At 28.7% G+C, this 25,549-nt stretch overlaps 3 protein-coding genes across 4 annotated transcripts; all 3 read right to left on the bottom strand.

The window, feature by feature from the left end:
• Positions 1-354: 354 nt before the first annotated feature.
• Positions 355-2,524, bottom strand: LOC100790693 (1,4-dihydroxy-2-naphthoyl-CoA thioesterase 1). Its single transcript, XM_003534394.5, has 3 exons — positions 2,143-2,524; positions 1,751-1,942; positions 355-679 (listed from the first exon to the last, which is right to left on the bottom strand). Exons 1-3 carry the CDS (start codon positions 2,272-2,274, stop codon positions 527-529), a joined length of 477 nt encoding a protein of 158 aa, XP_003534442.1. The 5' UTR covers positions 2,275-2,524; the 3' UTR covers positions 355-526.
• A 1,115-nt stretch (positions 2,525-3,639) lies between these two features.
• On the bottom strand, positions 3,640-6,066 carry LOC100783241 (1,4-dihydroxy-2-naphthoyl-CoA thioesterase 1). 2 transcript variants are annotated; one of them, XM_006587688.4, is made up of 4 exons: positions 5,533-6,066; positions 4,130-4,248; positions 3,958-3,986; positions 3,640-3,879 (listed from the first exon to the last, which is right to left on the bottom strand). In XM_006587688.4, exons 1-4 carry the CDS (start codon positions 5,665-5,667, stop codon positions 3,863-3,865), a joined length of 300 nt encoding a protein of 99 aa, XP_006587751.1. In that variant the 5' UTR covers positions 5,668-6,066; the 3' UTR covers positions 3,640-3,862. The 2 variants fall into 2 exon arrangements, with proteins under 2 accessions (XP_006587751.1, XP_006587750.1); XM_006587687.4 differs by having other exon boundaries at positions 3,640-3,875; positions 5,533-6,065.
• Positions 6,067-13,559: 7,493 nt separating this feature from the next.
• On the bottom strand, positions 13,560-15,629 carry LOC100790170 (expansin-A1). Its single transcript, XM_003534393.3, has 4 exons — positions 15,431-15,629; positions 15,122-15,252; positions 14,713-15,001; positions 13,560-14,152 (listed from the first exon to the last, which is right to left on the bottom strand). The coding sequence occupies exons 1-4, from the start codon at positions 15,496-15,498 to the stop codon at positions 13,843-13,845; spliced, it is 798 nt and encodes a 265-aa protein (XP_003534441.1). The 5' UTR covers positions 15,499-15,629; the 3' UTR covers positions 13,560-13,842.
• Positions 15,630-25,549: the final 9,920 nt, after the last annotated feature.

The following is a 25,549-nucleotide window of genomic DNA, read 5'->3' as shown; positions in this document are numbered from 1 at the left end:
AGCAGTATAAAATATCTTTGTATTGTTATTCAATTACAAACTACCATGTTTGATAAGAAAAAAATTATAATAATTATTTTAATGGTCATCCAACAATGATTTCTAATTGTTTAATAGCATAAAATAATTTAAACTGATAATAACTCATTAAAAAAATGTTAATATTTTCCTTGGCTCCAAGCACTCTGCTAAAAAGCCAAAATATATAAATTTAATTCACAGAGATGACGACACTTTTCACTGTTGTGCTCATTCAAAGCTTAATGGATCCAGTTAAGCAAAGTATAGGTTATGTACAAGAAAAACAAAATATAGATGCCATATGTAATGTATTGGAATTTGGGTAGTGTTGGCTTTTTCTTCTTCAATGTATATATCTTTTCTCGATCCATTTATAATTACAAGAAGTTGTCTTTCCATTTAAGCAACAAATTATGACCATTGTGTACATTTTGAAGCATTAGTGTTGCTTTTTATACCACCCAACAATCCTTTTCTAATGCATATGTAAATTAAACGACTTCATTCATAGCCTTGCATGCTTCCTGAGTTTGTCTCCAGCGTCTTTTGCATTATCTGGGACAGGCATGTTGCACAGTAGAGTAACCCTTGATGATGATATCAGAGTTTTCTTTTGTTTGTTTGAAGGATCAAGCTTCCATAATCTCACTTCCCATACCTGATTTCATGAAAAACACTATGTCATAACAACAATTTATTGTATGTTTATGTAACATTGTAATGGATCTAACTCCTTCAAAGTGAAAAACTCGTTTTATAAAGTAACTAGTCTCAATCATCAATGAAAAAATTAATGATTTATGTTAATTTTGCAAAACAAATCATAGATGTATCAAAATCAAAATGTTAATTGTTGATTTTTTTTTTTCATCAATGACTAAGATTACATACTTTATCCTTACTTTAAAGGACTCAAATTCATAAGTAATATACTTTGCCTATGACATGTGAAAAATAGTGAGTGCCTAAAAATTTAACCAAGTAATGATTCAATATTTACAACCAAAAAAATGTTTAATTTACAGAATATTTTCTCCCAGGATTACTGGGTTAGTGAACACATTTCAAGGTACATGCCAGAATTAAACGATAATAGGATGTAAGCCATGCCCTGTATTCTGTAGCTTAAATTGCGCGTTATGAAGTGGAGAATCTTTGGATCCTAATCAATCACCACTGTTTTTAAGATGGCACCACCATTTATAACCTTTAAAGTAAGGATAAATTTTGTATATGATTGTTTGATTAATTAACTGATCTTATCTCAAATAATAATTCCACCAATCTTACTCCAAATTGTGTTTGTCCTTGAATCATTCTACCACAAACTTATATATAGACAATTTTCTATTAATCTAAATTTTCATATCTGATATCGTCTTTTTCAAACCAAACCATACTTCAATTGTTCTACCCAAGACCTATGTTTGAAGTGACATTTAATTTGCAATTGCACACGCGCATCATTCATTTTTCCTTATCTTGATATGGGACACATTATCACCACTCAACATTACCCTTTTCCGTGAACACGTGAACAAAATTTTAATTTAACTATACAACAAGGCCAACAGTAAATTACACAAAAGTACCTACCTACCTTGGTTATTGTGTGATATAATTTTTTTAATGTGATTACTTTGGTTTTTCTTCCAGCTTGATTGGATTTGGTCAGGGACCAATGATTGTGGACTAATTGAAGAAAAGGTGAAAGAAAGAATTGAAATACCTGAATGGTTTTGCCAACATTTAAAGGGGTGGCTTCAGCAAAGACCAAGTCACCAAGCACAGCACTCTTCAAATGGTTGATGCTGAGTTGAATCCCAGCCACTCTTTGGTATCCACTAGCCATGTGTGCTCCTATGCTTGCCAGAGACTCTGCCACCAATGCTGATACCCCTCCATGTAACACCTTGAATGGCTTCACCATGTACAAAATAAAACCAACCAATTCCAATTTAAATTAATTAAAGAGAAACAAACCAAAGCAGATAGTAGATAGTGCGAGGAGAGACCCAGTTTTCAGACAAAAATTGGTTGAAATCTCGTACCAATAACATGATAAAAATAAACAAATGAAAAATGTGTGTTGTAGTGGTTTGGAGGAAAAGGGGAACAAACCTGGCAGCATTTTTGGGTAATAGTTAGATGGCCAGATACCCTTTGTGGAGACAAGTCTTGAATCTCAAAGCCAATTGATTGAAGGGGAGCATCTACTTCAGAAGCCTTTGATGATGGGGGATGGCTTTCCATTTATCAACAAAATTGGATTGGATGAAAAGGGTGGGTTTGCTTCTAACTTTGATGCACTTCTCATGAGCCAATAATGGAGACAAATAAATGATGGATTGAGAGGGTGGTTTTATACAATTGAAGATTATGCAAGCATGAGTGGGAGGGTGGGTGGGTAGGTAGGTGAGAGAGAGGTAGTTCATTGACACTGTGGAAGATAAGGTAAATAAGTCAGTTTATGACTACCAGAACATAGTCCATTTGATCCCTTAAAAAAAACACACAAGGAATTGATTTTTCATGTTTCATTTAAAAGATATTGTGATATAACACACACACACACAAAAAGTGAAGAAGTACAGAACAAAAATATCTGTAAAATAAAAAAGCACAGATCAAAAATATACAAACTCATAACCACTTAAATTATAGGGTAAATTTATCCTATACATAAGAAAATTAAAAAGTCAAAACTATTCCTATCTTCCGCTTTCTTTAGCACTTTTTTCACTACTACCTACTTGCCAATTCCCATCAAATCAACATTCTGATATCCTACCACTTTCACTTTGACCCGTCTTCGCATGCATAAACTTGCAGCATAAACCTTGGCAGAATCTCATGATAACAAGTAATAATGCACTTCAGCAACAGTAACAAATAATTGTGATAAATATTATAATTTTTTTTTATAGATCAATAATTTATTATAAATTATTTTTTGATTTATAATATGATAACTATAAAATATAGCTAAGAATTCATTAGTATTATATTATTATTTGTAAATAAGAAAAAATAATATTTAAAATTATATCCACATTACTTATAAATTATAAATAGAAATTATTTTATGATAATAATTTTATAATAAATATAAAATATTTTAAAACTATCAAAACCTTGTTTTGTGTGTCTTTTTAGTAAAAAAAATATAGTTCAAATGATATTTTAATAAATTTTACATTATTATGTTAAATTCATAGTGCAGGTATACCAAACCAACCCAAAAAGTTATTTTGTGATTCAATATATATATTTATCTATGTATAAAGAAATAAGACTTGAAAAAAATTTAGTCGTTGATAAAAAAATTAACTTTACAATAATTGTTGGCGGAATTTAATTAAATTTAATGGATCAAATTGTATTTAATGAGAAATTAATTTAAAATGATATTTTTAATATCAATTATTGACATAATATTATTTATTATATAATTTTGATAATTAAATATTAGTTTTGACATTAAATAATAAGATTAAATATTATATTACTTTGTACCCAAAAAAATATTTATATTATTACTTATGTTCAATTTTTATTTTATTTTGTGAATAATACTAAGAGTAATAGTTTTATAAATATGTAATTAACTCTAAAAGAAAATGATAATCGGTAAGATGTAATATAAACATTATGAGTATTGTACCCATTAATTTATGTAAAAAAAATATTGGATCCATTTATAATTACAAGAAGTTGTCCGTCCGTCGTTTAATTGATCATGCATGGTGTACAATTTGAGGCATGTTGTTCCGTAGAGTAAGCCTTGATGATGATATCAGAGATTTCTTTGCTGAGTTTGAAGGATCAAGCTTCCAAATTTTCACCTCCCATACCTAGCTAGTTTTACAGCAAAAATGTAGTATTATTATGCCATGCATAACAACAGTTTATTGTATCTTTAAGTAATGGACTCACCTCTCACCTCCATGCAACACCTTGTATGGCTTCACCATGTGCAAAATTAATATATAAAACCAACCAATTAATTATTCCCATTTATTTGTGAGAAAAATATCACAAATGTAAATTAAACAAATAGAAAGTGCATTTTTGTGTGTTGTAGGAAATTAAAAGGGTGGAAATTAACCTGCAGCATTTTTGGGTAACACTGAGATGGCCAGATACCCTTTGTGGAGACAAGTCTTGAATCTCAAAGCCAATTAAATGAAGGGGGACATCTACTTCAGCAGTTTTTAATGATGGGGACTGGTTTTCCATTTATAAAAAAAAATGGATGAAATTAATGTGATATGTAGTTTGGGAGGCCTTTGGTTTTATACATAAAAAATACTTATTTGATGGCTTATAGACTAGTTTGTTTAAACTTTTTTATTTAAAATATTTATTTTAATCAAATAAATAATTTTCTGTTTTCTTCATCGTGTGTTTATTTAAATTTTGTCTGCTTAAAAAAATATTTTATTTATTTATTTTAAGAAGCAAATCTCATATGTTTATTAAAAAAGTTTTTTTTAAAGTACTTTTTAAGTAGTTTTTTTACCCTGTATCATTTCATATTCCTCACATGTAATTTAGAATGAATCATATGTTTTGAGAACTAAAACCAAATTAACATTATCATATTTCTAGAAACCTTAAAATGATATTTAACCCAAAATTTTATATTTCTCGTCTTTTTTTAACATTATCCATATTACGTTTGAAGTGATATTTAATTTGCATGCACACGCGTCATTCTTTTTTCCTTGTTATGGGACCACTTTTATCACCACGACTCACTTACCTTCACTCTTTTGGATTCACAACATGTGAAAAATTTAACCAGCAGAGGAAAAGGAGAACACTAAATTTATAAAAGATTAAAATTAAGTACCTACATTGGTGATTTCAAGGACGGAGCCAAGTTTAAAAGGCAAACTTCATTCAATAAATATATATACCTATCAAACTTTATATAAGCATTCATAATTATATATTATTACATCAATAATTAATCAAATTAAAGCATCTTTTCTTCATGTCTGACAAGCATTTATATATATATATATATATATATATATATATGTATGTATATATTTGTACAGTAGGAAATTAAAAACAGCATGAAGAAATAGAACCGTATAAAAAACATGAGCAAGATAATTATATATGAAAATTATAAAAGGAGAATAAAATATATTATGAAATAATAATAAAAAATTCTATAAATGAAACTGTAAAGTAAATAATTGTAAGTATATTTATTTAATTATTTGGCCCCTCAAAATCTTTGGGCAAGATCCCCCACTGAATTTATCTCCCAATTTACACCTCGCCAAATAAAAAGATTATTCTAATAACAAAATATCATCTATACTAAAAGATTTAAAACTGGAAAAGTTAGGACCAAGACATGCATGTTAATAATATAGGTTTCTTCGTTTTAATGTGATGAGTTTGGTTTTGTTCCAGTTTGATTGGATCTGCATGTTGTGTAAGCAATGAGTGTAGAATAAATTGAAGAAAGGATGAAAGAAAGAAATTGAAAACCTGAATGGATCTGCCAACGTTTAAAGGGATAGCTTCAGCATAGAGAAAGTCACCAAGCGCAACACTTTTCAAATGGTTGATGCTGAGTTGAATCCCAGCCACTCTTTGGTATCCACTAGCTATGTGGGCTCCCATGCTTGTCAAAGATTCTGCAATCAGTGCTGATACCCCTCCATGCAACTCCTTAAATGGCTAGTTTCACCATGCATATACAAATTTAATTAACTAATGAATTAAAGAAAATCAAATTAAGCAAAGCATAACATATGTCCATTGTGGAGATAAGTGTTGAAGCTCAAAGCCAAAAAAATGAAGGGTGACATCTACTTCAGCAGTAGTCTTTGATGATGATGATTCCATTTTATCAATAAAAATTGGATGAAATGGGTTTGCTTCTAAGTTGCAGTCTGCTATATGAGCCACAATAGTTGATTGGTAAAAATAATGAAGATGAATGCAACAGGTGGTGACTGGTGGGGTCAAGAAGTCAGAGCTTTACGACTTTTGTGGGGTATACATGCAATGAGACCATCTTTAACGCTGGACCCATCTTTGGGTTCTCAACTATTATAATTTTTGCAGTTCAATAATTTATTACAAATTATTACGATATCATAATTACAAAATATAAGTAAAATTTTATCGGTATCATATCATTATCAATAATAAAAACAAGCAATATTTAAAATTATATCCACATTATCTATAAACTATAAATAAAAGTATATCACAATGACAATGATGAATAATAAAATAATTTAAAACTATCAAAATTGATGCAGTTTAATAAGGATATTGATGTTTGTAATCTTATTACTTTGGATCGGGTTGGTGGCAGGTATATACCTGGCATATATAGACAATGTTAAGGGAGGCATTTGGTTGTATCACTTAAAGAAAAAGGAAGCTCGAGGCTCAGCTTTGAAGAAAATGGGGCTCTGGAGAGTAAACAGGGAGTGAAAATAGCAAGGGCAAAAAACAAGAAATGCAGTAACCTATGTTGGGCCACAAGTTCATAAGCTGCAATGTAAAAATGGGAGTGAAAATGGGCAATTGAATTCTGCACCTTCCTTATTGCATCCTGCACCTCCCAATTTTTTAAAAATCCCAACCTACCCCTTCAATCTTCTTCTGATCCTCTGATTCCCTTCTTCCTCTTCTTTCTCCCACAGTCAACACAAGTCCAAACCCTTCCCTTTCTTGTTCTTCTTCTCTTCAACTCAGCTCAACTCTTCTTCCCAGGATTGGTATTCTTATTTTGACTATTTTGAGTTTTGGATTTATTTTTGGAATAGGTGTTCCGTAAGGGTATAAATATTCTTACGCAATGACTCTTCTAGAAGGAAAAATCTTACAAAACACCTTTTTCGTAAGCAAAAATAGTGCTTTTGGAATGATCATTCGGAAAGATACAAAATACACTTCAGTAAAGGCTATTTCCTATTGTAATTTTTGCTTCTAGAATGATTCTTCCATAATTTTTGCACAATAATGATTTTTGAAATTTCCTTTTCAAAACATACAAAATACACTTCTTGAAAGATTGCTCTAGATTTTAAAAAGTTGCTTCCATAATGACCTTTCTGTAAGTAAAAATGCTTCTGGAACAATCATTCCATAAGCATTTTTTGTTTATGAAAATGTCATTTTGGAAGCATTTTTGCTTACAAAAAGGTCATTCCATAAGTTGTTTTATAGTTAATTAAATTTGATAAAGAGAGAAGGAGAAGGAAGAAAAGAGGAAAGAAGGAAGAAGGAGACACTTACCTTCACAGAAGAAGGAGGAAGGAGGATGAGGGAATGCAAGAATGAGGGGGTGGGGGGAAAGAGGAGTCGCCCTAAGAGGAATGGGTGTCATTGTTGTGAGTATGTCACCGAAGAAAGGATGCTGTCATGGGAGATGCCATCACAAGTTGAGAGAAGGAAAAAGGGAGGTGTTAGCATTGAGAAACGAGAGATGAAAATTTCATTAAAGATATTGTTGTACTTTACTGAATAATGGAGAGTGCAGCATTCAACTTGAGGATTGTAGGATTCGAATCCGGTGAAAATGTTGATAATGACCCAAAGACTGTGAGACAAAAATTCGGGAAAAAAAAAGGGATACGGGTCTACAAACTCAATAATAAACAAAGTGACCAATGTCACATTATGGGCTGCTACTGATGCTGGCCTAAACGTGTCTAACTTGGATAAAACTTTCCTAGCTCAAATGATTAGAACACAGCCTACATACCTATACATATTATCCTAGTGTTATTAATTTATTAATTTCACAAAAAACAGATTATTAGTTTATGCATACATTTTTCTTTATTAAATTTTAGTTTTTTTTATTTAATATTTTATTCAATAATGCCATATTATATTAATACTTTTATTCACTAAATTAGATAATCCTATATCGAATATTAAAATGAAATTAATGATTAAGATTACTGAAAAACTGAAATTTGTTGATGTCAACAATAACATAAAGATTCACTTATTACAAAACATGACTTGGAAGAGATAGAGAAAAATGAAATTCATGTTTTTACTCAAATGTGGTCATGTTTTAGAGCTTCCCATTTGAGGATGAAATCTTGCATAGTGCCACTGCTATTGACATTTCTAAGTGAGAAAGAGGAAGAAAACAAAGATGGTAATGTTAATTTGCTTGCATTAGAATAAATTAAGAACTTGATTTTTCATTTTTAATTCTAAATTATATTATTTTGTTAAAATTTTCACTATTTTTATACTAATTTTTAAAATAAAGTAAATATAAAATTGTATTTTATAATATAAAAATAAAAAGATCGAAATAAACAAACTTAAATTTTCTTTGATATCGTGTAAAAAAATATATCATTGGCCTCATATTTTCCAATGCCAGATTGGGACTGGCACCAAAGGTTCAATGACATAACCCATTCCATTTTAATTAGATGAGTGATTGGCGGGTTCTTTTACTTTTAGTAGGCACAGAAAGTGGACTCATCAAGCTGCGTCCAAACTAGTAAGAATAATGAAGAAATAAATAAAGCTTTTGACTAAGAAAAAAGAAATAAATCATGCACTTCGAAGTACTAGTGAATGGGGATATATTATATATCCATCCTGCCATGGTCAAATGGAGACAGCTATATAGATGCTTGACAAATAAATTCATACTATAGCATTCATCATGCCAATAAAACAAAATGAAATACGAGTAGTTTATGTTGTATTGTACTATTCTTAACTCTATTCTTTTAATAAAATAAACATATAAATTATAATTTTGGTTTTTTTATAATTTTAAATTTATAATTTTTGTTCTTTTATTTTTAAATCGAGATATTAATCCTCATATTTTTAAAAATAAGTAATTTTGATCCTTGTATTAGTTGACCATTCAAAGTTAAATATTTATATTAGTTGATCATCCAAAGTTCAATATTTATTTTGATATGATATATTGATGCGTGAAACTTATGTAAGTTGTTAACATATGTTTATGTGAAAAAAGATTAAATGAAGTAAAAAAATAAAAATATGTTGTTTTAGTAGGAAATAAACTCATGACCCTTTATTTATAAGCAAGACAATAGATCAGTAACACACTTGTTTTTTAATTAAATATATTAATATTATTTTCTATTTATCTAGTCAAGAATTATTAATTTTTTAAAAATTATCAAAATTTATAAATTAAAAACTATTTAATATATAATTTTTTTAATTTTATTTTATATCATTTTATATGTTTTTATTTTGAATAGTTTACATATTTTTTTATATTAATTAAATATTTTTTAAAATTTATAAATTTTGATAATTTTAAAAAATTAATAATTTTTTTACTAATGATACATAGAAAATAATGTTAATAGATTTAACTAAATAAAACAAGTGTTTTATTGTCTTGTTTATGAATAATTTTGCATAAATAATCTATATATTATAATCAATTTACTAAAAAAAATATGTAAATAATTTACATATTAATTTATAAAATTTAATTATAAATTGTTAAAAAATAAAAAATAAAATATGTAAACTATTCAAAATAAAAAACATATAAAATGATATAAATAAAATTTATAAATTTATAAATTAAATACATTTTAATTTAAAATTTTGATATTTTTTTAAAAAATTAATAACTCTTAACTAATGATATATATGAAATAATGTTAATGTAAATAATTAAATAAAATAAGTGTTTTAGTTTCTTTGTTTATATATAAAAGATTATGATTTAAATTCTTATTAAAATATTTTTCTATTTTTTACTTTATTTAATTTTTTTTCCACATAAATATCATATCAACTGTCCAATATAAGTTTTATGTCATCATCAATATGTTACAATTGAAGGAACAAGCAAAATTATTTATTTTGAAAAGTAGCAAAATTAAATATTTTGATTTAATAGAGAGACTACAATTACAAATTTAAAATTATAAGGAAACCAAAACTATAATTTAACCTAAAATAAAAATGTATTGCTTTTTTAGTCCTTTTGTCCAGCTGTGCTATATTTTTTAAAAAAATATACTAAATATAAAATAAAATTTGTATTTTCTATTTGACTTATTCTAATCTGTCTATCAAAAGTACCTTGATAAACATCCTATGGGAAAAGGCCGTAGATTAAATGGAACAAGAATAACAATAATTTCCTCTAAAAAAACAAAAGAATGACAATAATTAAACAGCACGATGAGTGGTTGGGAGGAAAACAAAGCTATTGCCTAATTTTTAGGTAACACTAATAAGTATCTCATACATTACATAAGTATTTATAATTAACAATTTTATTAATATTGTTAATTATACACATATATTGTTGTCGTCAAAATCATTTGATTAATTAAGTAAATAAATTTAAATTTGAGATTCAACTCAATTATTTAAATGAGCTGAAACAAGGTTTGTAATATATATTTTTTAAAATATTTTTCACTTTCAATAATTTAAAATAAGTCCAAGAAATGAACGATATTAATAAAAAAAATTAATAACTACTTGCAAAAGAATAGAAATCAATAGAAAATAACTAAATCATTTATGTACAATGTCATAAATAACATGATCATTTTTCCTTAGAATTATGACCCTTTCCCTTCCTTCTTCATCCATCATAGCACTGATTTGCCAGTGAGGCAGTGACTTATTTTTGCACCCTGCTAAAAGTTCAGCAATTTATTATTAACGTGATTTTTACTTAAAAAATTGTAATATTTTTATACTTTTTTCTCATCGATCTCTTTTATTATATTATATTATTTATTAAACTTCAAAAAAATATTATATTATTTATTTCATATCATTATTTATTTTTATTTCTCTTTTTTATTATAAAAATATTTGGTTAAAATAACATTACTCATTCACAAATAAGTATTAACATCTGAAAACTTCCCAGAATGTGACGCTTCAACTACCTCAGTGCCCCCACCCCACCATTGGATAAGCGATATTTGAATACATAAAATTGGCTTACAGCTAAAACAAGAAAAGAAAGACTTACAATTTTCCTCGTGAATAAATTGATCCAGCATTTTGCCCTGAAAAAAAAAATTACAACTATTTTCTTTAAAAATATGATATTTTCAACTGATTTTTTTTGTCGTATTATTGACTTTTGGTTTTAATTTTTCAATATTAATTCAAAGGAATTCGTAAAATGGAGACAGAATACAACGTGCATGTCTACAATTGAAGCAATTGAGACTTGTCAATTCAGCTGAATTTTATTTCAATTTGGGATGTGGAAGACGGGAGTATCTTATCATAAATCTTGGCGCGAATGATGCACATAAACCTCTAAGTGTAGTTTTTTGACTCTTAACAAAAGAACCAAATCCATCGACACAGTTTATTTATATTTCCCGTTCGTTTCATTTGCTTAAAAATAAGGAGAATTTGACTTTTCAGAAGTCAATTTATATGTGTGGCTAAAAGAGAAAGATGAAAACACCCGATATTTTCATACTTGAGTAAAATCTAAGAGTAAGATCAATAACTTAGTTGCTCTGAAAATCAGAAATGGTTGGAACAAAGGATGAAGTTATAAAATATTTTCAGGTAATTTGTATTCCGGAATGTCTAACTCTTGATCACTAGATGGGGTTAATTTTTCACGTCTGTCATATTAGACCAAATTGAAGGACTTTTGGCCCAGTTTTCTTCAGATGAAATGAAATTGTCAAAAGTTGCGATGGAAATAAAAATCTTGCCCTTGATGAATTCAACTTAATTTTATTAAGTCTTTTTTTGGAGTTGTTGAAGGTTTATGTGTGCTTTATGTTTGAAGAATTTCAACTTAATGAGAAGCTTCCAAAATATTTCTCATCTTATTTTTTCCCCCGTAATACCAAAAGTTGATTGTCCTTTTATATAAATTTCTTTGTTGAACAGTTTGTATAATAGCATCCAATTAGTTTACTTTTTCAACCTAAGGCAAATTGAGAATGGAATTGTGGTGATTAATGATGAGGTATTGGTTCCCGTAAAAGCGTAACAAAATGGTATGTCAATCCATCTGCTTGTATTTCTCAACCTGTTTAATCTTATAGATTGAACTCTATTTATCTTTATATCTATAAATTAGAGTACCTCTTATATATATATATATATATATATATATATATATATATATATATATATTAGAGTGCCTCTTATAAATTAGAGTACCTTTTATATTCTTAATAAAATTCATTTGTTTTTTAAAAAAGGGTTATATTCTTTGTTTGTTTGTCTTTTTTTGGAAGGCCATATTCTTTGTTTCTTATTAGACTGTTCCATGATATATTCTTCTTCCACAAGTAATAAACCTATAAGAGTGTATATTGCTTTCTTATCTACTCTTAAAATATGAGGAATGTGGCCTTATTAACTAGAGTTCAAAGATTAGAATTGTAAATTGTACAAATCAATATAAGTTGGACACCGCAAAACAAAATAAAGAACGTGGCAAAGATGAAGGAAATGTTATGAAGACATTAGAAGCTAGAACAAAATGGATGAGAAATTGTAAAGGAAAGTTCACATGATGTTTTTGCAAATCTTTATTACCACAATTGATTGCCTTGATATTTTACAAAAGAGCTAATCTTGTTGAAGTTAGATATATTTATAGTATGAAGGGATTAAAGGTGTATTTAGAAGAACTTATTTATAGTTTATTTAGATTTTTTTACAGAATTATTTAGAATTATCTTATGACATAAACATGTGTAAGAATACTGTGTTATTTTGATATCTCGTTAAAAGGGAAATTAAAAAATTGGTAATAATACCCTAAAATTTAATGTGTGATTAGGTTAATGATGAGACCTAATTGTTTTCTAAAATGTCTGTGTTGTTACGTGTTGCCGCACGTAACCACGTTTATAGTTTACCTGCAAAATTTATGTTTTCTTATTGTAGGTTATTTGCCAGAGATCAAAACAGTTAAACAAGGCTAAAATCCAAATCTTGCTTGGAATTGCCGCGTTTGGAGGTCCCTTATCTTTCATTTTATTATAAACTGAATTACATTTGCAAAATACTATTAGATAATTGGGATATTGTTTTTGAATTTTGTTTTTTAGGATAACTGCATTAATGTTGTCATTAAATGGATGGACTCATTGTTATAGACTTTTAGACGAATGAATAACTCTTACCACTTTCGATTTAAATTTCTTTTAACTTCGGAACATTGTCTATAATAATTTCCAAGAATGTGACCAGATTGCCAAAAAGCAATAAAGACAAATGAAAAGAAAGAAAAGTACAAAAGCTGCAAGAATGGCTTTATACATGCAAGAGAAAGGAGTAATGATGAACATTGAACAATATATTTTTGTTCTTTACTTGCTCAATTAAACTTAACCTAAAGAATTACACTAGGTTCACGAGAGATCAGATTCAGAGCAACTACTTGAATCACTCATTTTGTCCACATCACTTTTAGGAATGCAAGTAAAGTCAGGGTCAACTTTTTTATTACTAGCATCACCTTTCTCACTCATTTCATTCATGAATAAGACAATAACTAAAAGTACAAGAGCTTGCATTCAACAATCATTTTTACCATTTATCTTTCTCAACAGAGCAAATATTCCATTTGCAGAGGCATAGCATATAAAATAAGCCAGCATCATCTGCAAATGCTTGCTACATATAAATCAAATCAAATATAATTAAAAGGGGGCTAAATCATCTTCTATCTAGCCCACAACACTAATCCATCTACAATACTCAACTATATATTGCTTGGTTCTTTAATTTATAATCTTGAGGTAATATAATATTACTAAACATTATTGAAAAAGATACTCAATTAAAGGTTGGTTAGTAGTTGAACTGCCTTCCAGTGTAGGTCTGCCCAAAGGACCAACCAGCTGGGGCAACATTGTATGACACCACACTGTGTCCATTGCTGGTGGTGACTACAAAGGAAAGACTCTGACCATTCAAGTAGGAATTGCTTTGCCAGTTTTGCCCCCAGTTCCTTGACATGGCTTGCCATCTAGTTCTTGAACCTTTGATGGACACAGAATGCACATCACCAGCACCTCCAACATTGGTTACAAGGACTAAATTGAAGTAAGAGTGGCCATTGATGGTGAACCTGATTCCACCTTTTCTCCTGCACCTCACCCTTCACAATCCATGGAAAAAAAATGTTTAGCTTCATGGCCTAAAGAGTAGTAAAATGGAAATCATGGTTTTAAATCGAGCAAAATATGTTATCAGTTCCTTTATTTTTTATAATAAAAAATAATATAAATTCTCGTACTTTAACTTTGATTAATTTAATCTTTGAATTTTACAAAAGTATTGATTTAACTCGGACAGTTTTTTACTATAAAGAGGGACAAAAGCAATGTTTTTGTAAAGTTCAGGGCTAATTTGATCAAAGTTAATGTTTAGGAACTAGAATCAAGATTCACCAAAAGTAAAAAAAAAAAACAAACATATTTTACCCTTTTAAATTACTGGTCATAGCCGCAGCCGTAATTACGGTCAAAGTGAGTAAGAAAACCTTGATGATAAGGTCAAAATCATGGTAGTAGAACATTTTTTAAAACCTTGATGACTATGTGCATGTTTGGATAGAAGCTCAAAAGTACTTTTACTCTTGGAAATGTGTATTGAAATTCCCAAAAAACATGTTCCCAACTTTTATCCAAACATAGCCATGGGAATGAAGTTAGTTACCTTCTGTAAACTACAGGCACAATTCCAGCCCTGTATTGAGCAATGTGCTGGAAAACAGGTTGAGACAGATCAAAGTGGTGATTGGGAGGGTCACACCAACCACCAGGTGGACAGAAATTTGTGGCAGTGACTATGATGGAGCCAGGAAGGCACCACTGTGGATCATTCACACATTTAATTTGATAGCATGCACCACAGCTCAAGCCATTGTTGAACAGAGCAGTGCTCAGTGCTGTTGTATCAGTTCCATAACCTTGGCTATACAGATTTCCATAACCACAAGCCCCACCTGCAATTTGAGATATGTACATAATGTTACTAAGCATGTAAAGAAGCTAAATTACACACTTATGGTAAAATAAAAACAATGTGAGTTACATTTTTGCAAGCATATATGATATATACATACCCATTGTCCCAGAAGCATCACCACCTCCATAGAAGGTGGCATGTGCATTGGTCCAACCTCCAAAACCATACCCCTTGACATGAGTGACCATTAAGAAAAGTCCCAGAAGAAATCCAAGAAGAGCCATTTTCCTACATAAATGCAATTAACATTGGAGTATGAACAAGTCAGCAATTTTTGGACTATGCAATAAATTCTTACTGGCTAGCTAGCTGAAGAACTAGAGCAGTTAATTAATATTAGTAGTCTATAATATATAAAGTGAAAGAAGACATGAAAAGAGAGTGAAAGAGTTCCAAGAAGGTGAACCTTGAAAGAAGTTGTTTGTGGAAATGGAGGAGGAAATTGGGAAGGAATAAATAGAGGTGACTCAACATCAACCTGACAGACAGATAGACACAATATTTGAGCTGTTGGGACCATGCAAATGCTGAAAACTGTGAGAGAGAGCAAGGGATCTAGGGAATCTGGTTTGTGGAAAACTATATATGCTTTTTTAACGGGAATGTGAATGTGAAACCAGTTTCATACTATTACAGTTCAAATGGACTTGGACTCCACTATGAGGCATTAAGTTTTAGATTTTTTTTTCTTTTTCTTTCGGTGAGATATTCTTGTAATTGTCCACATACTAACTAGCAAAATTTCATGCAAGAAAAAGTCAAAATTTGTACTGCAGTAAAATTAGTCCAAATAAGTCACCATCTGTTGGGGGGGAGAAAATTACCTTACTTCCAACAAAGCCCCTTTTTCTTTTACCTGAATCTTTTTAGACATGAAAGAATGTCTTCAAAATCTTTCTTCTGGAAAATGGCACCCTCCTTTAGAAGAAAAAATTATGTCTTCTAAGAACAAACGCATAAATTAAAATATGATACCTGAGGTAAAAACTGAATAATGAATATGTACCATCTAATTAAGGCTCTGTCTAGATAAATTTATCAAAGAATATTTATGGGAGAAAAGCAGATAAAATAAATAAAAATCCAATTTTAGAATGAGTTAAAAAAGAGAACTATAAAAGTTGAAGTACATAAGTTGAATTTATTTTAAAAGAGAAATTTAATTGAGTTTACCTTCTTATTTTATTATTCTATAAGTGTTTATTAATTAAAAAATGTATGCAAACATGACTTAATAATTTTTTATATAAAAAAGATAAATAGTCAAATTTATCTTTCAAAGTGTGATGGGTAATAAATTAACCCTGAAAGATGAAAAATATAAATTGTCTTTGAAGGTGTAAAATGTGCGATAAAATAATTCTGTTATTAAATTTGATAAACCATTTTGTCATTAAGTTATAATGCTGAAAGATCAATTTAATAATAAATTATATTTTTTTATAATCAATTTGATATTAAGTTATAAAGTTTAAGAATCAATTTGTTATTAAATTATTTATATGACTATAATTTGTTACATTTTTTTATATTTAGGAACTAAATTTAAATCTTTTATCCTTAAAAGATTATAAAAAAAATTACATAAATTGAATCTAAAAAATTTACTAAATCAAAACATATCTCAAGATGTACTAAGCACCTATAAAAATACTCTCACATCACTTATAAATAAAATTCTTATATCAGCAGTGAAATTCAAATTCACTCTTCTTTTTAAGATATAAATTTGATCTTTATCGTTGACTGATGACTCAATACCTTATATAACAGAATTCATTCGTTAATTACTACTAGTACGAGACTGCATACTAAAAATTCTCTGAATTAATTTACTCCTCTTTTGTGTTAAATTATTTGAATGATTAGATGCATGGTAATAAATGTCATCCCCAAAGTGTCAATCAAAAAGTCATGGTAACGATTTGAGTAGGACTCTTTATTGGATAACAACAAAGATAACGTTCTTATGAGTGGCATTTACACATTGGATGCGAGCAAGGGCGTTTGTCTACTTTAAATTGCAACATGACAAAGTCACCAACAGTAGTTTGGTATTTCATTTTCCTTAGTTACCAATGTATGGATTAACTCTAGCTAACTTCAATCCTTCAATTTCAGCCTTTCATTCATTTAGCTTCAATGATTTTTCTTTTCCATTTACCATCAAGCAATTGAGATTCAGTAAATAACTTACATATAGTACCACTGGTTCAGTAATTCATAGGGTACAATAATAAATCAATATAGATATTTATATCATCGATCGTAATCTATTTCAAAGATAACAAAATCCGTATTGTACCTTGAACTCCTGTGCAATGGCGTAATATAAGAGGTTACTTATCTAGAATCTGCAAAGACATGTATGTGTTTGGCTGGCATGCATGCAAAGTTGCTTAGATATTAAATACAAACATGTGAAATTTATTCATATCTGCAGACACAAGTACCTACTTAATTATTATATGCTCATTACAGACCACATAAACATTAAGCCAAGAAATAAAAGGTGTTGAGTATAAGTAGTTAGTTCGTGTTTATTTCATGTATAGAAATGTGGTGTGTCTCAAATGCCTCTGGTTACCCAATGCAATGGTTAATTAACTTCATACTATTTTAGATATATAAGTATATATGTATAACATGCTAAATAAATTAACCAAAGGAAATTTTTTAGTTTGAACGTTGTGATTCGTTCATTTCGTCGGCAGAGGTGTATGCATTCAAGTGGGGTCTAGCTCATACAGTCTTGCTATTTTTTCACATGGGAGGACAAAGCCAACTAGCCCTACCACACAGCCTCAACTTTATAGGATCTTTTTGACGTTTCTACGTGCAATTTGGGAACATATGGTCGTCTCTCGAAAATTTGCATATACTTAGTGATAGTCCTTTAAATTTTGGTAAATATTTGGGAGAGAGATATCTCTTTTTTTGTCATTTTAAAAAACAAAAAACCAAAGGGCGCTAGTTTGGATTCAAAAAATTATTTTTTTTACTATAATTAAGAAAAAAAAACTAATAATCATGCAATGTCATGTAAAAAGTTTTAATTGTCAAACAATCATAATTCAATGTTTGGTATGATTTTTAAGATATTTATTATAAAAATCAATAAACTTATCTTAATAATTTATAATTAAATGATAGTATAAAATTATTTTATATTATTAATTTATAATCTATTTTTTCTTTAAAAGTTTTAATATATTTGTCGGTTCCCTCAAATAGAAAATTTTTTATTTAATTTTTATGAAAGTTTTATCAGTTTTGATTCTTATAAATTTAAAATTTTTAAAACTGATTCTTCCAATTACATTATATAAATTGATTCATGTCATGTTATCTCAAAATAATTATTATTATAATGTGAAAATTATTATTATATTGTGAGTCATGTGATGTTACGATAGAGATCATTTAAAAAAATATAAATTTTTAATTTTTTTTTAAAAATAAAGACTAAAACTAAAGTTTATATAGTTACAAAGACTAAAATCATTTTTTATTCTTAAAAAATTTCACTTCATTTTTTATTTTATTTGTTATTTTCTAAACTTCATACGAGAGATGAAAAACCCAACATTTAGTTTTTTTATAAATCTTTACAAATAAAAGTTAAAGTAAGAATGATTTGACATTTGATAATTATTAATAAAAACCCCAATAACAATTAGCTAGCAGGCCCAATACTAATTAGAACTACATACATTCTGCTATACCCGTATGTTGTTTCTGGATTTCACTTTTATCTTTCACATCAAGACCATTAAGAAGTTAGAATAATTTAAGTTCCATAATTGCATGCATAGAAGTTTGCTCGCATTACATAGTATATCATTGCAATTTAGATCACCTTTTGTCCCCTCTGCAGTATATAGTAACGATCCAATAAGTTCCCTATACGTGTCATATATGTTCTTTATCATGTTTGATTGTTTGTAAAAATTCAACATTAAGTGATCGAGTTTGATTTGTTACCATATACCACTGGAACATAATCGGGTGTATCTCAGTGTCGGTTCAACAAGTCATTAAGTGAAGCATCCGTATAGCTTAGATGTGAAAGGAACACTTTGTGCTAATAACGCTAACTTTTAGCCATTACTAAAAAAATAAGTTTTTAATATTAATTATGAACGAATTTTAATATCAATTATTAACTTATATTAAAATTATCGATATTAAAAATATCATATATTTACTGATATTAGTGTAATATAATATACTTAAATTACAAACAAATCCAAAATAAAATAAAGTTAGATGTTGCACTTGGGAACTCAAATATAATAATTTGAGTTCCAGCTTGCAAATTTTGCAATTGTGCAAAAGTCCTTCATCCGTAGTCAATTTTTGAAGACTTCCTTCAATGATTATAAACAATCATGCATTATGCAATCCCTTCCAAATTCAAATGAGTGAATCTTGTCGCTTTCATAAATGAGTACACAATACTCGGCACATCCTGAAATTAACATATGTATATGATTTTAAAATTTGACAGATAGAAGTGTTTTTGTACTGGTTATATACAGTGTTGAGTTACTCATTTAGTAGAACTTTAAAAGTGACTGAGTTAGGAATTTGGTAATACAAGGAGTGTCATTTAAGAGTTGTTTTTGAAGATGATCAGGAAGAAAACACTTTGTCCAAAATGGGTCATGGTCACTTGATGATTTTCCGTGAGTCCACATAAATCTCTGAGTTTTGTTCATCCAGTCAATATAATTGGGTTCACTAAATCTTTGTTGTATGTAATACAGTGCATATTGTCATTACTATCTACCAAATGTCAAGTATGCTCTAGTTGATCCTTCCATCTTACAACAAATGACTTACTCACTTCATCATAAGGCTACATTTCAAATAAACTAATATAAGCAATACTAATGTGTTATATCACATCATATTTATTTGAGAATAATCTATAAATTCTTAACCTAATCCTTACTATGAACTGTGTTAAACATTTTCTCTGATTTTCTGTTAATTTTCATCATTGTCTTAATCATTTCATTTTAATTCTTTTGATTTTCATTCATCGCTTCTGTTACATTTTCTGTCAATTGTATTTATGTATTTATGTAAACAAAGCTTGCAAAATTTCCAATATGAACAGAGGATACATGTTCCTCTTGTTTGCTAAATTCAAAATCTTTTTACAATGGCAAAGGAGACAAGAGTTAAGTTACCTTTGCTATTGTTACTGCTTACTATGTCTGATACAACACAATGAGCCTCAAATCCCCAAATAAAGGCTAATCGTGCAAGCAACTCCAGTCTAAACATTATTGGCTAACACTATTGTAGGCAGCAGACAAGTAACCAACCAATCTAACTATGTCCCCTACTCCCCATCACAACATCAAGAAGTATCATTCATTCATTTAGTATATATTAAATATCATTCATTCAGCATATCATTCACTATATACAGAATATAGGAACCCTAACATAACATTCATTCAGTATTAGCATATATATCAGTCACTATATATAGAATATCATTCATTCAGTCAATCTACATAATATCATTCATTCAGTATTAGCATATATATCATTTGCTCGTGTGAGTGTGCATAACTTATATGTAGTCAATTATCATGCCACTAGCACAACTAACATAGCCTCTGAAGTGACAAAAAACCATCAACTAACACCAAGGCACTAAAACTTAATAGTGCGAGAAGGAAGAGTGCAACAACTAGAATAAGAACCCTAACATGGCATTCAATTGGAACTCTAACATAGCATTCAAATGGAATTCATAAACTCCTAACACAACGTTCATTTAAGTTGCCAAAGGTAAGAGAAATGGAACATACCTCATCCTAACATAACGTTCAAACGAGCGACTGCGAGAAGAGTGTGGGCAAGAAGAGGGAGGAGATAGAGCACCTCAAACCTTTAAACCAAGAGTGTGGACGCGAGAAGCAATTATATATATACAAAAAACAACATCAATTTTCATAAAAACTTACGTTAAAATATAAATGTTAACATCGATTTTTTAAAAAGCCGATGTTAACTGGACAATATTAACATCGATTTTTGGAAAACCGAAGTTAACAAGGCAATGTTAACATCAGTTTTCCAAAAATCAATGTTAATATCGTCATGTCTATTCCAATTATGCCACCGCCCTTTCCTTAATAATGATTTTATCAAAAATCAATATTAAAGTGCCGATGTTAAATATATTTTTTTTAGTAGTGTTAATCGGTATTTAGAGTATGTAAAAGACTTTTTATTTATTTATGAGAATTGAAGAGTATTAAAAAAATTTATAATAACTCATACGTTATTACTCAATTAAATAAGTTAAACCACCTTTGATAGGATGAAGAAGACTATAATCACTGTGTATATATAGTTTAGTAATTCTATTAGATCCTAATTAATAAGCGTTCACATTGATGCAAACACACACAACTTTATACGTATATTTTACGTGACTTTTTTATTCTTATTATTGTTATGCCTTTCCAATTTTGTCCCACCAATAGGAAGATTCAACTATACAGCAAAAAGTATGCAATAGTAGATTCCTGCAAAATTTGTGTTTGTGCTTTTCATTATTTTTATGGTCACTATAATCTATTCACATTTCATGAGTCATATGCATGTACCAAAAGTAAAATAAATTTATTCCTATGTACGTAATTAGATGGATCGATCTGAACGTTGTTATTTGAGTCAGTACTTGTTTACTAAAGGGCATATATAGCACGTAGGTCACCCAGACATCGGTTTGATATAAGGGAATTACAAAAATGAAAATATCGTTATTTTATTTTTTTATTCATCAATATCGTTACTAGTCTTTACCACATATATATACACACACAGAATACAACCCATTATTTAGAAATTTTCAACCTCTTAATTATTCCAAAATTTATTTGAATAAATTACATAACTATAAAATTAATATTTTTTATGGATAAATATTAATTATTAATTTATTATTAGATAAGGAGGGATTCGAAATAAGGACCTTTACTTTCTTTCTTCCTTTATCATTAGACTAATTTTATATTTCTCATAAAATTACTACTTATAACATGTTCGATTTCATATTTCAAATGTGATTTAAAAAAATTAATAGTTAGAACTTTCATATTTCAAAATGTAATTCTTCCATCCTGATCAACAAGGTAGTTTTTAAATATGCATGCTATTAATTTACTTGAATGGACAAGGCCAAATTGTTACTACAATTTAATGCAGCCATTTCTTTATTTAGTCTTAAACCAGGCACTGGCAGAGACAAATAAAACAGGTAAAAGAAGGATATGTTGCTGCAGAATTACTGAGAATTGAAAGTATGCGTAAGAGAAAACATGCGGCGAAATGGCTTAGTGAAATATAAAAAATGCATTCATATCTTATCGTCCGAACTCTAAGTATGCACTCTATACAAGTCACATTTCATTCAAGTAATAGTTTGATTTATCTTTTGTATAGTATTCATCTTCATCATTAGCCATTAATTTTTCGGTACTTAATTTTGGCAAGACATGAACACAATCTCTTTCAAAACACATGTAATAGTTGGAGTAATAGTTTAATTAGTTGTTGGAGTCAGAATAACTGATTAAAGTAATAGTTTTTCTTAATTAAGAATTCGTGACCAGGCCAAATTGAAGTAAATGCATGGTTAAGTTTCATTATAATTAAGCGTCTTTTGAGTTGTCGATAATCAAGAAAAAATACCTTCTGGTATACTAAAATGTCTTACATTACTTAAGAATCATGCAAGACTAAATATATAGTTTACAAAGACTCTCGTCCCATAAGTCATTGGAATATCTTTTAAAAATAAAATATTGTAAAAGAACAATATTTCAAACTTAAGGAAAACTTCGGATATTATTATGTAGGCCAATAGTAATATCATTATTGTATTTAATTATTTAATGTACGTAATGCTTTGAAATTGTAATATTTTTGGTTAATTTAAATATTTAAAAGCACTTAACAAATGAAGTTTTGACTCATTAACTCATTTAGCCTTTAAAGATTTTTTTTTTTTACAATTTAGACTTTAAAGATAGGTAATTATATGATTTATATAAATTAAAAAACTTCTTTATTATAAAGTAGACTTTTAAATAAGCTTTTCAGTCAAATCAAATTTTAAGAAAAAGTTGATGTTAGACTTTTTTTTTAAAAAAAAAAAAAAGAGAGACTTAATTATATTAAATAAATAAGTCAAACTTTGTCTTAATTAAATTTAGAAAGAAAATCAGACTTAGATCTTATTAAATCCAGCCTAACTCAGCCCATGCACTTACAGCAAAATAGAGTTTTCCAATCAAAGTTTTTAAGCCAACACATGACACATAATTAATCAGCTAAAATTCCTTTGAAAATTAATGTTATTTCCCACCGATGCATGTAGTAGTAAAATCTCGGATCTAACGTTATAATTTCAGAAGTGTCGTCACCTGAGGGTGCAAAGAAGCGTAAGCACCCAGCTAACCATGTCAACACAAGTTAGTGGAAGAATCTGCAGAAACCAACGGGCTTTGGTTTGTTGTGGACATGGTGTTAGTGTGTTACCACGAGAGAGTTTAGCCCTTTGGATTAGTCCCTCTCCGCATTTAAGAACCCGTTATTATTTTAAGACAACGACAGTGCACCATCATAATTGAACATGACCCATAATAAAAACATGGGGTTCTGGTTCTGGACAACAACGACCCTCACGTAGCTTCTTCCTTAGGCACGCACATGGATTTGTGTTGTGTTCTGTGTGGCAAGTCAAAAGCTACTGCAATCTAAAGTTGCATTCTTTTCTGGCCACTTTTTTTCACTTTGTTTTTATTCATTCATGTGCAGTGCAACCGCATTATTACTATGATATCCAGATTATCATTGATTAGAGTGAAATTAAACTAAACTTATTTAATAAAATTTAAGATTCAAAGTTTTGCAGATAAAAAATATGATTAATTAAGTGAGGTAACCTCACTAAAAGAAATTAATTAAATTTTTTTAACAAATATTAATCATCAATAAAATTAATAAATATTTGTATCGAAAAATTATATTTTATGATAAAGTCATTTATTAAAATAAAAATATAAGATTGATTAAATAATTAAAAAAATAAAATAAAAAATCACATATTCAATCTTCTTTATCTAACAAAAGTATAAAACTAATATTCTAACAAATTAACATTTACTTAAAAAAAAAAAACCATTCAATAAGATCTAATAGCAAATACACGTGTATATATAGTGTTTAATCAAAACTAAGTTTCTGGTTGCTTCATAATTAAGTACCTGACTTACATAAAATCCTATTGGGGTCTTTAAAAGTTGACATTTGTTAACAGTAGTGTTAGTGTATGTTGAGTTTGAGGCAATTTTAGGTCATATTTCAAATCATTGACAGCTAGAGACTTTCCGGTACAAAATGACTGTACCTTGCTGGCTGCAGCAACTGGAATCTGATTGTCGTTAATTTTGGCCTCCTCTAGCATGGCACATAACATGGAACTGGAAGCCTAGAGCAGAGGAGAGAGCTAGTGAGCCTTTGTTTATGCCCACAAGTTAGATTATATTCTTCTTTATTTTGTTTTCTTTTCTAAAAAAAAGTTCAGATTTAGTCTTCATCTAATTTAAAATGTTGCAACATGGTTTAACGCTAGTTGACCGACAGTGGAGGATCCACTTTAAATGGTATGGGTAAATTATCCCCCACAAAGTATTTTTTTAGTTGAATATATTCAATCATTTTTATTTTTGCCTCTAAAAAAAGTAGATACTGTTCCCATAAGATTTTTTATAATGAAGGTAAAAAGTTACGAGATAAAAGAGATAATGAATTAGTATTAATTTTATCTACCTTTGTAATTTTTAATAGGATTGACAATGAAAAAATTATACAACGTTTTTAAAATAAAATATGAAAATACATAGAGTAATTATAATTGTAAAAATATAAGCTTGGCATTATTTTAAGAAAAATAAATGTTTTATTTGAAGCGTTATATATACATATTTGAAATTGTACCTGATCATATGAACTTTAATTCTTGACATTATCAATTTAAGCTTCACCGATCAGAAAACAAGTTTCAAACTTAACTAAAGGATGCGAAACATGTTCTGTTTCCCATGTCTATGTCTGTGTGTGAGAGAATGTGTGAGAAATTAATCTGCATCATTTATGTTAGATCTGATAAATTGACGTTTCTAAGAGAAAGTTCACTTAAAATAGAGCATCTCTAACGTAAGAACAAAATTTTAGTTCTTAACTCTTTTAATGGGTTACTTAATACTACTTTTCACTCCAATAATAAAATGCAACTTGAATTCTTAACTTATTTTTAGCAAGTCTTATTTTATCCTTCTACTCTTTGACTTGGATAATTATTTTTTTAATAATTAAGCAGCCTTAGTTACACTTACTTGCTAATATAAGTATCCTTCATAATAATTAAGCAACCTGATTTGTAAGTTGCTTATATAAAGCATCTTTCATAATTCTATAAGTTAATAACTCA

This window comes from Glycine max, chromosome 9, assembly GCF_000004515.6.
Source record: "Glycine max cultivar Williams 82 chromosome 9, Glycine_max_v4.0, whole genome shotgun sequence".
Taxonomy (NCBI): domain Eukaryota; kingdom Viridiplantae; phylum Streptophyta; class Magnoliopsida; order Fabales; family Fabaceae; genus Glycine; species Glycine max.
The sequence above is the reverse complement of the archived record's forward strand: the minus strand, read 5'-3'. Positions and strand labels throughout refer to the sequence as shown.

What these genes read in the sequence shown, in the direction of transcription:
- LOC100790693 (XM_003534394.5), bottom strand. Translation starts at nt 2,274, where the DNA reads ATGGAAAGCCATCCCCCATCATCAAAGGCTTCTGAAGTAGATGCTCCC. An exon ending in TTACCCAAAAATGCTGCCAG is followed by an intron (nt 1,943 to 2,142) that starts GTTTGTTCCCCT and finishes TACATGGTGAAG; the next exon opens with CCATTCAAGGTGTTACATGG. An exon ending in ATGTTGGCAAAACCATTCAG is followed by an intron (nt 680 to 1,750) that starts GTATTTCAATTC and finishes TCATGAAATCAG; the next exon opens with GTATGGGAAGTGAGATTATG.
- LOC100783241 (XM_006587687.4), bottom strand. Translation starts at nt 5,667, where the DNA reads ATGGGAGCCCACATAGCTAGTGGATACCAAAGAGTGGCTGGGATTCAA. An exon ending in GTTACCCAAAAATGCTGCAG is followed by an intron (nt 3,987 to 4,129) that starts GTTAATTTCCAC and finishes CACATGGTGAAG; the next exon opens with CCATACAAGGTGTTGCATGG. An exon ending in GTGTTGCATGGAGGTGAGAG is followed by an intron (nt 3,876 to 3,957) that starts GTGAGTCCATTA and finishes AAAACTAGCTAG; the next exon opens with GTATGGGAGGTGAAAATTTG.
- LOC100790170 (XM_003534393.3), bottom strand. Translation starts at nt 15,498, where the DNA reads ATGTTGAGTCACCTCTATTTATTCCTTCCCAATTTCCTCCTCCATTTC. An exon ending in CACAAACAACTTCTTTCAAG is followed by an intron (nt 15,253 to 15,430) that starts GTTCACCTTCTT and finishes GCATTTATGTAG; the next exon opens with GAAAATGGCTCTTCTTGGAT. An exon ending in TGATGCTTCTGGGACAATGG is followed by an intron (nt 15,002 to 15,121) that starts GTATGTATATAT and finishes CTCAAATTGCAG; the next exon opens with GTGGGGCTTGTGGTTATGGA.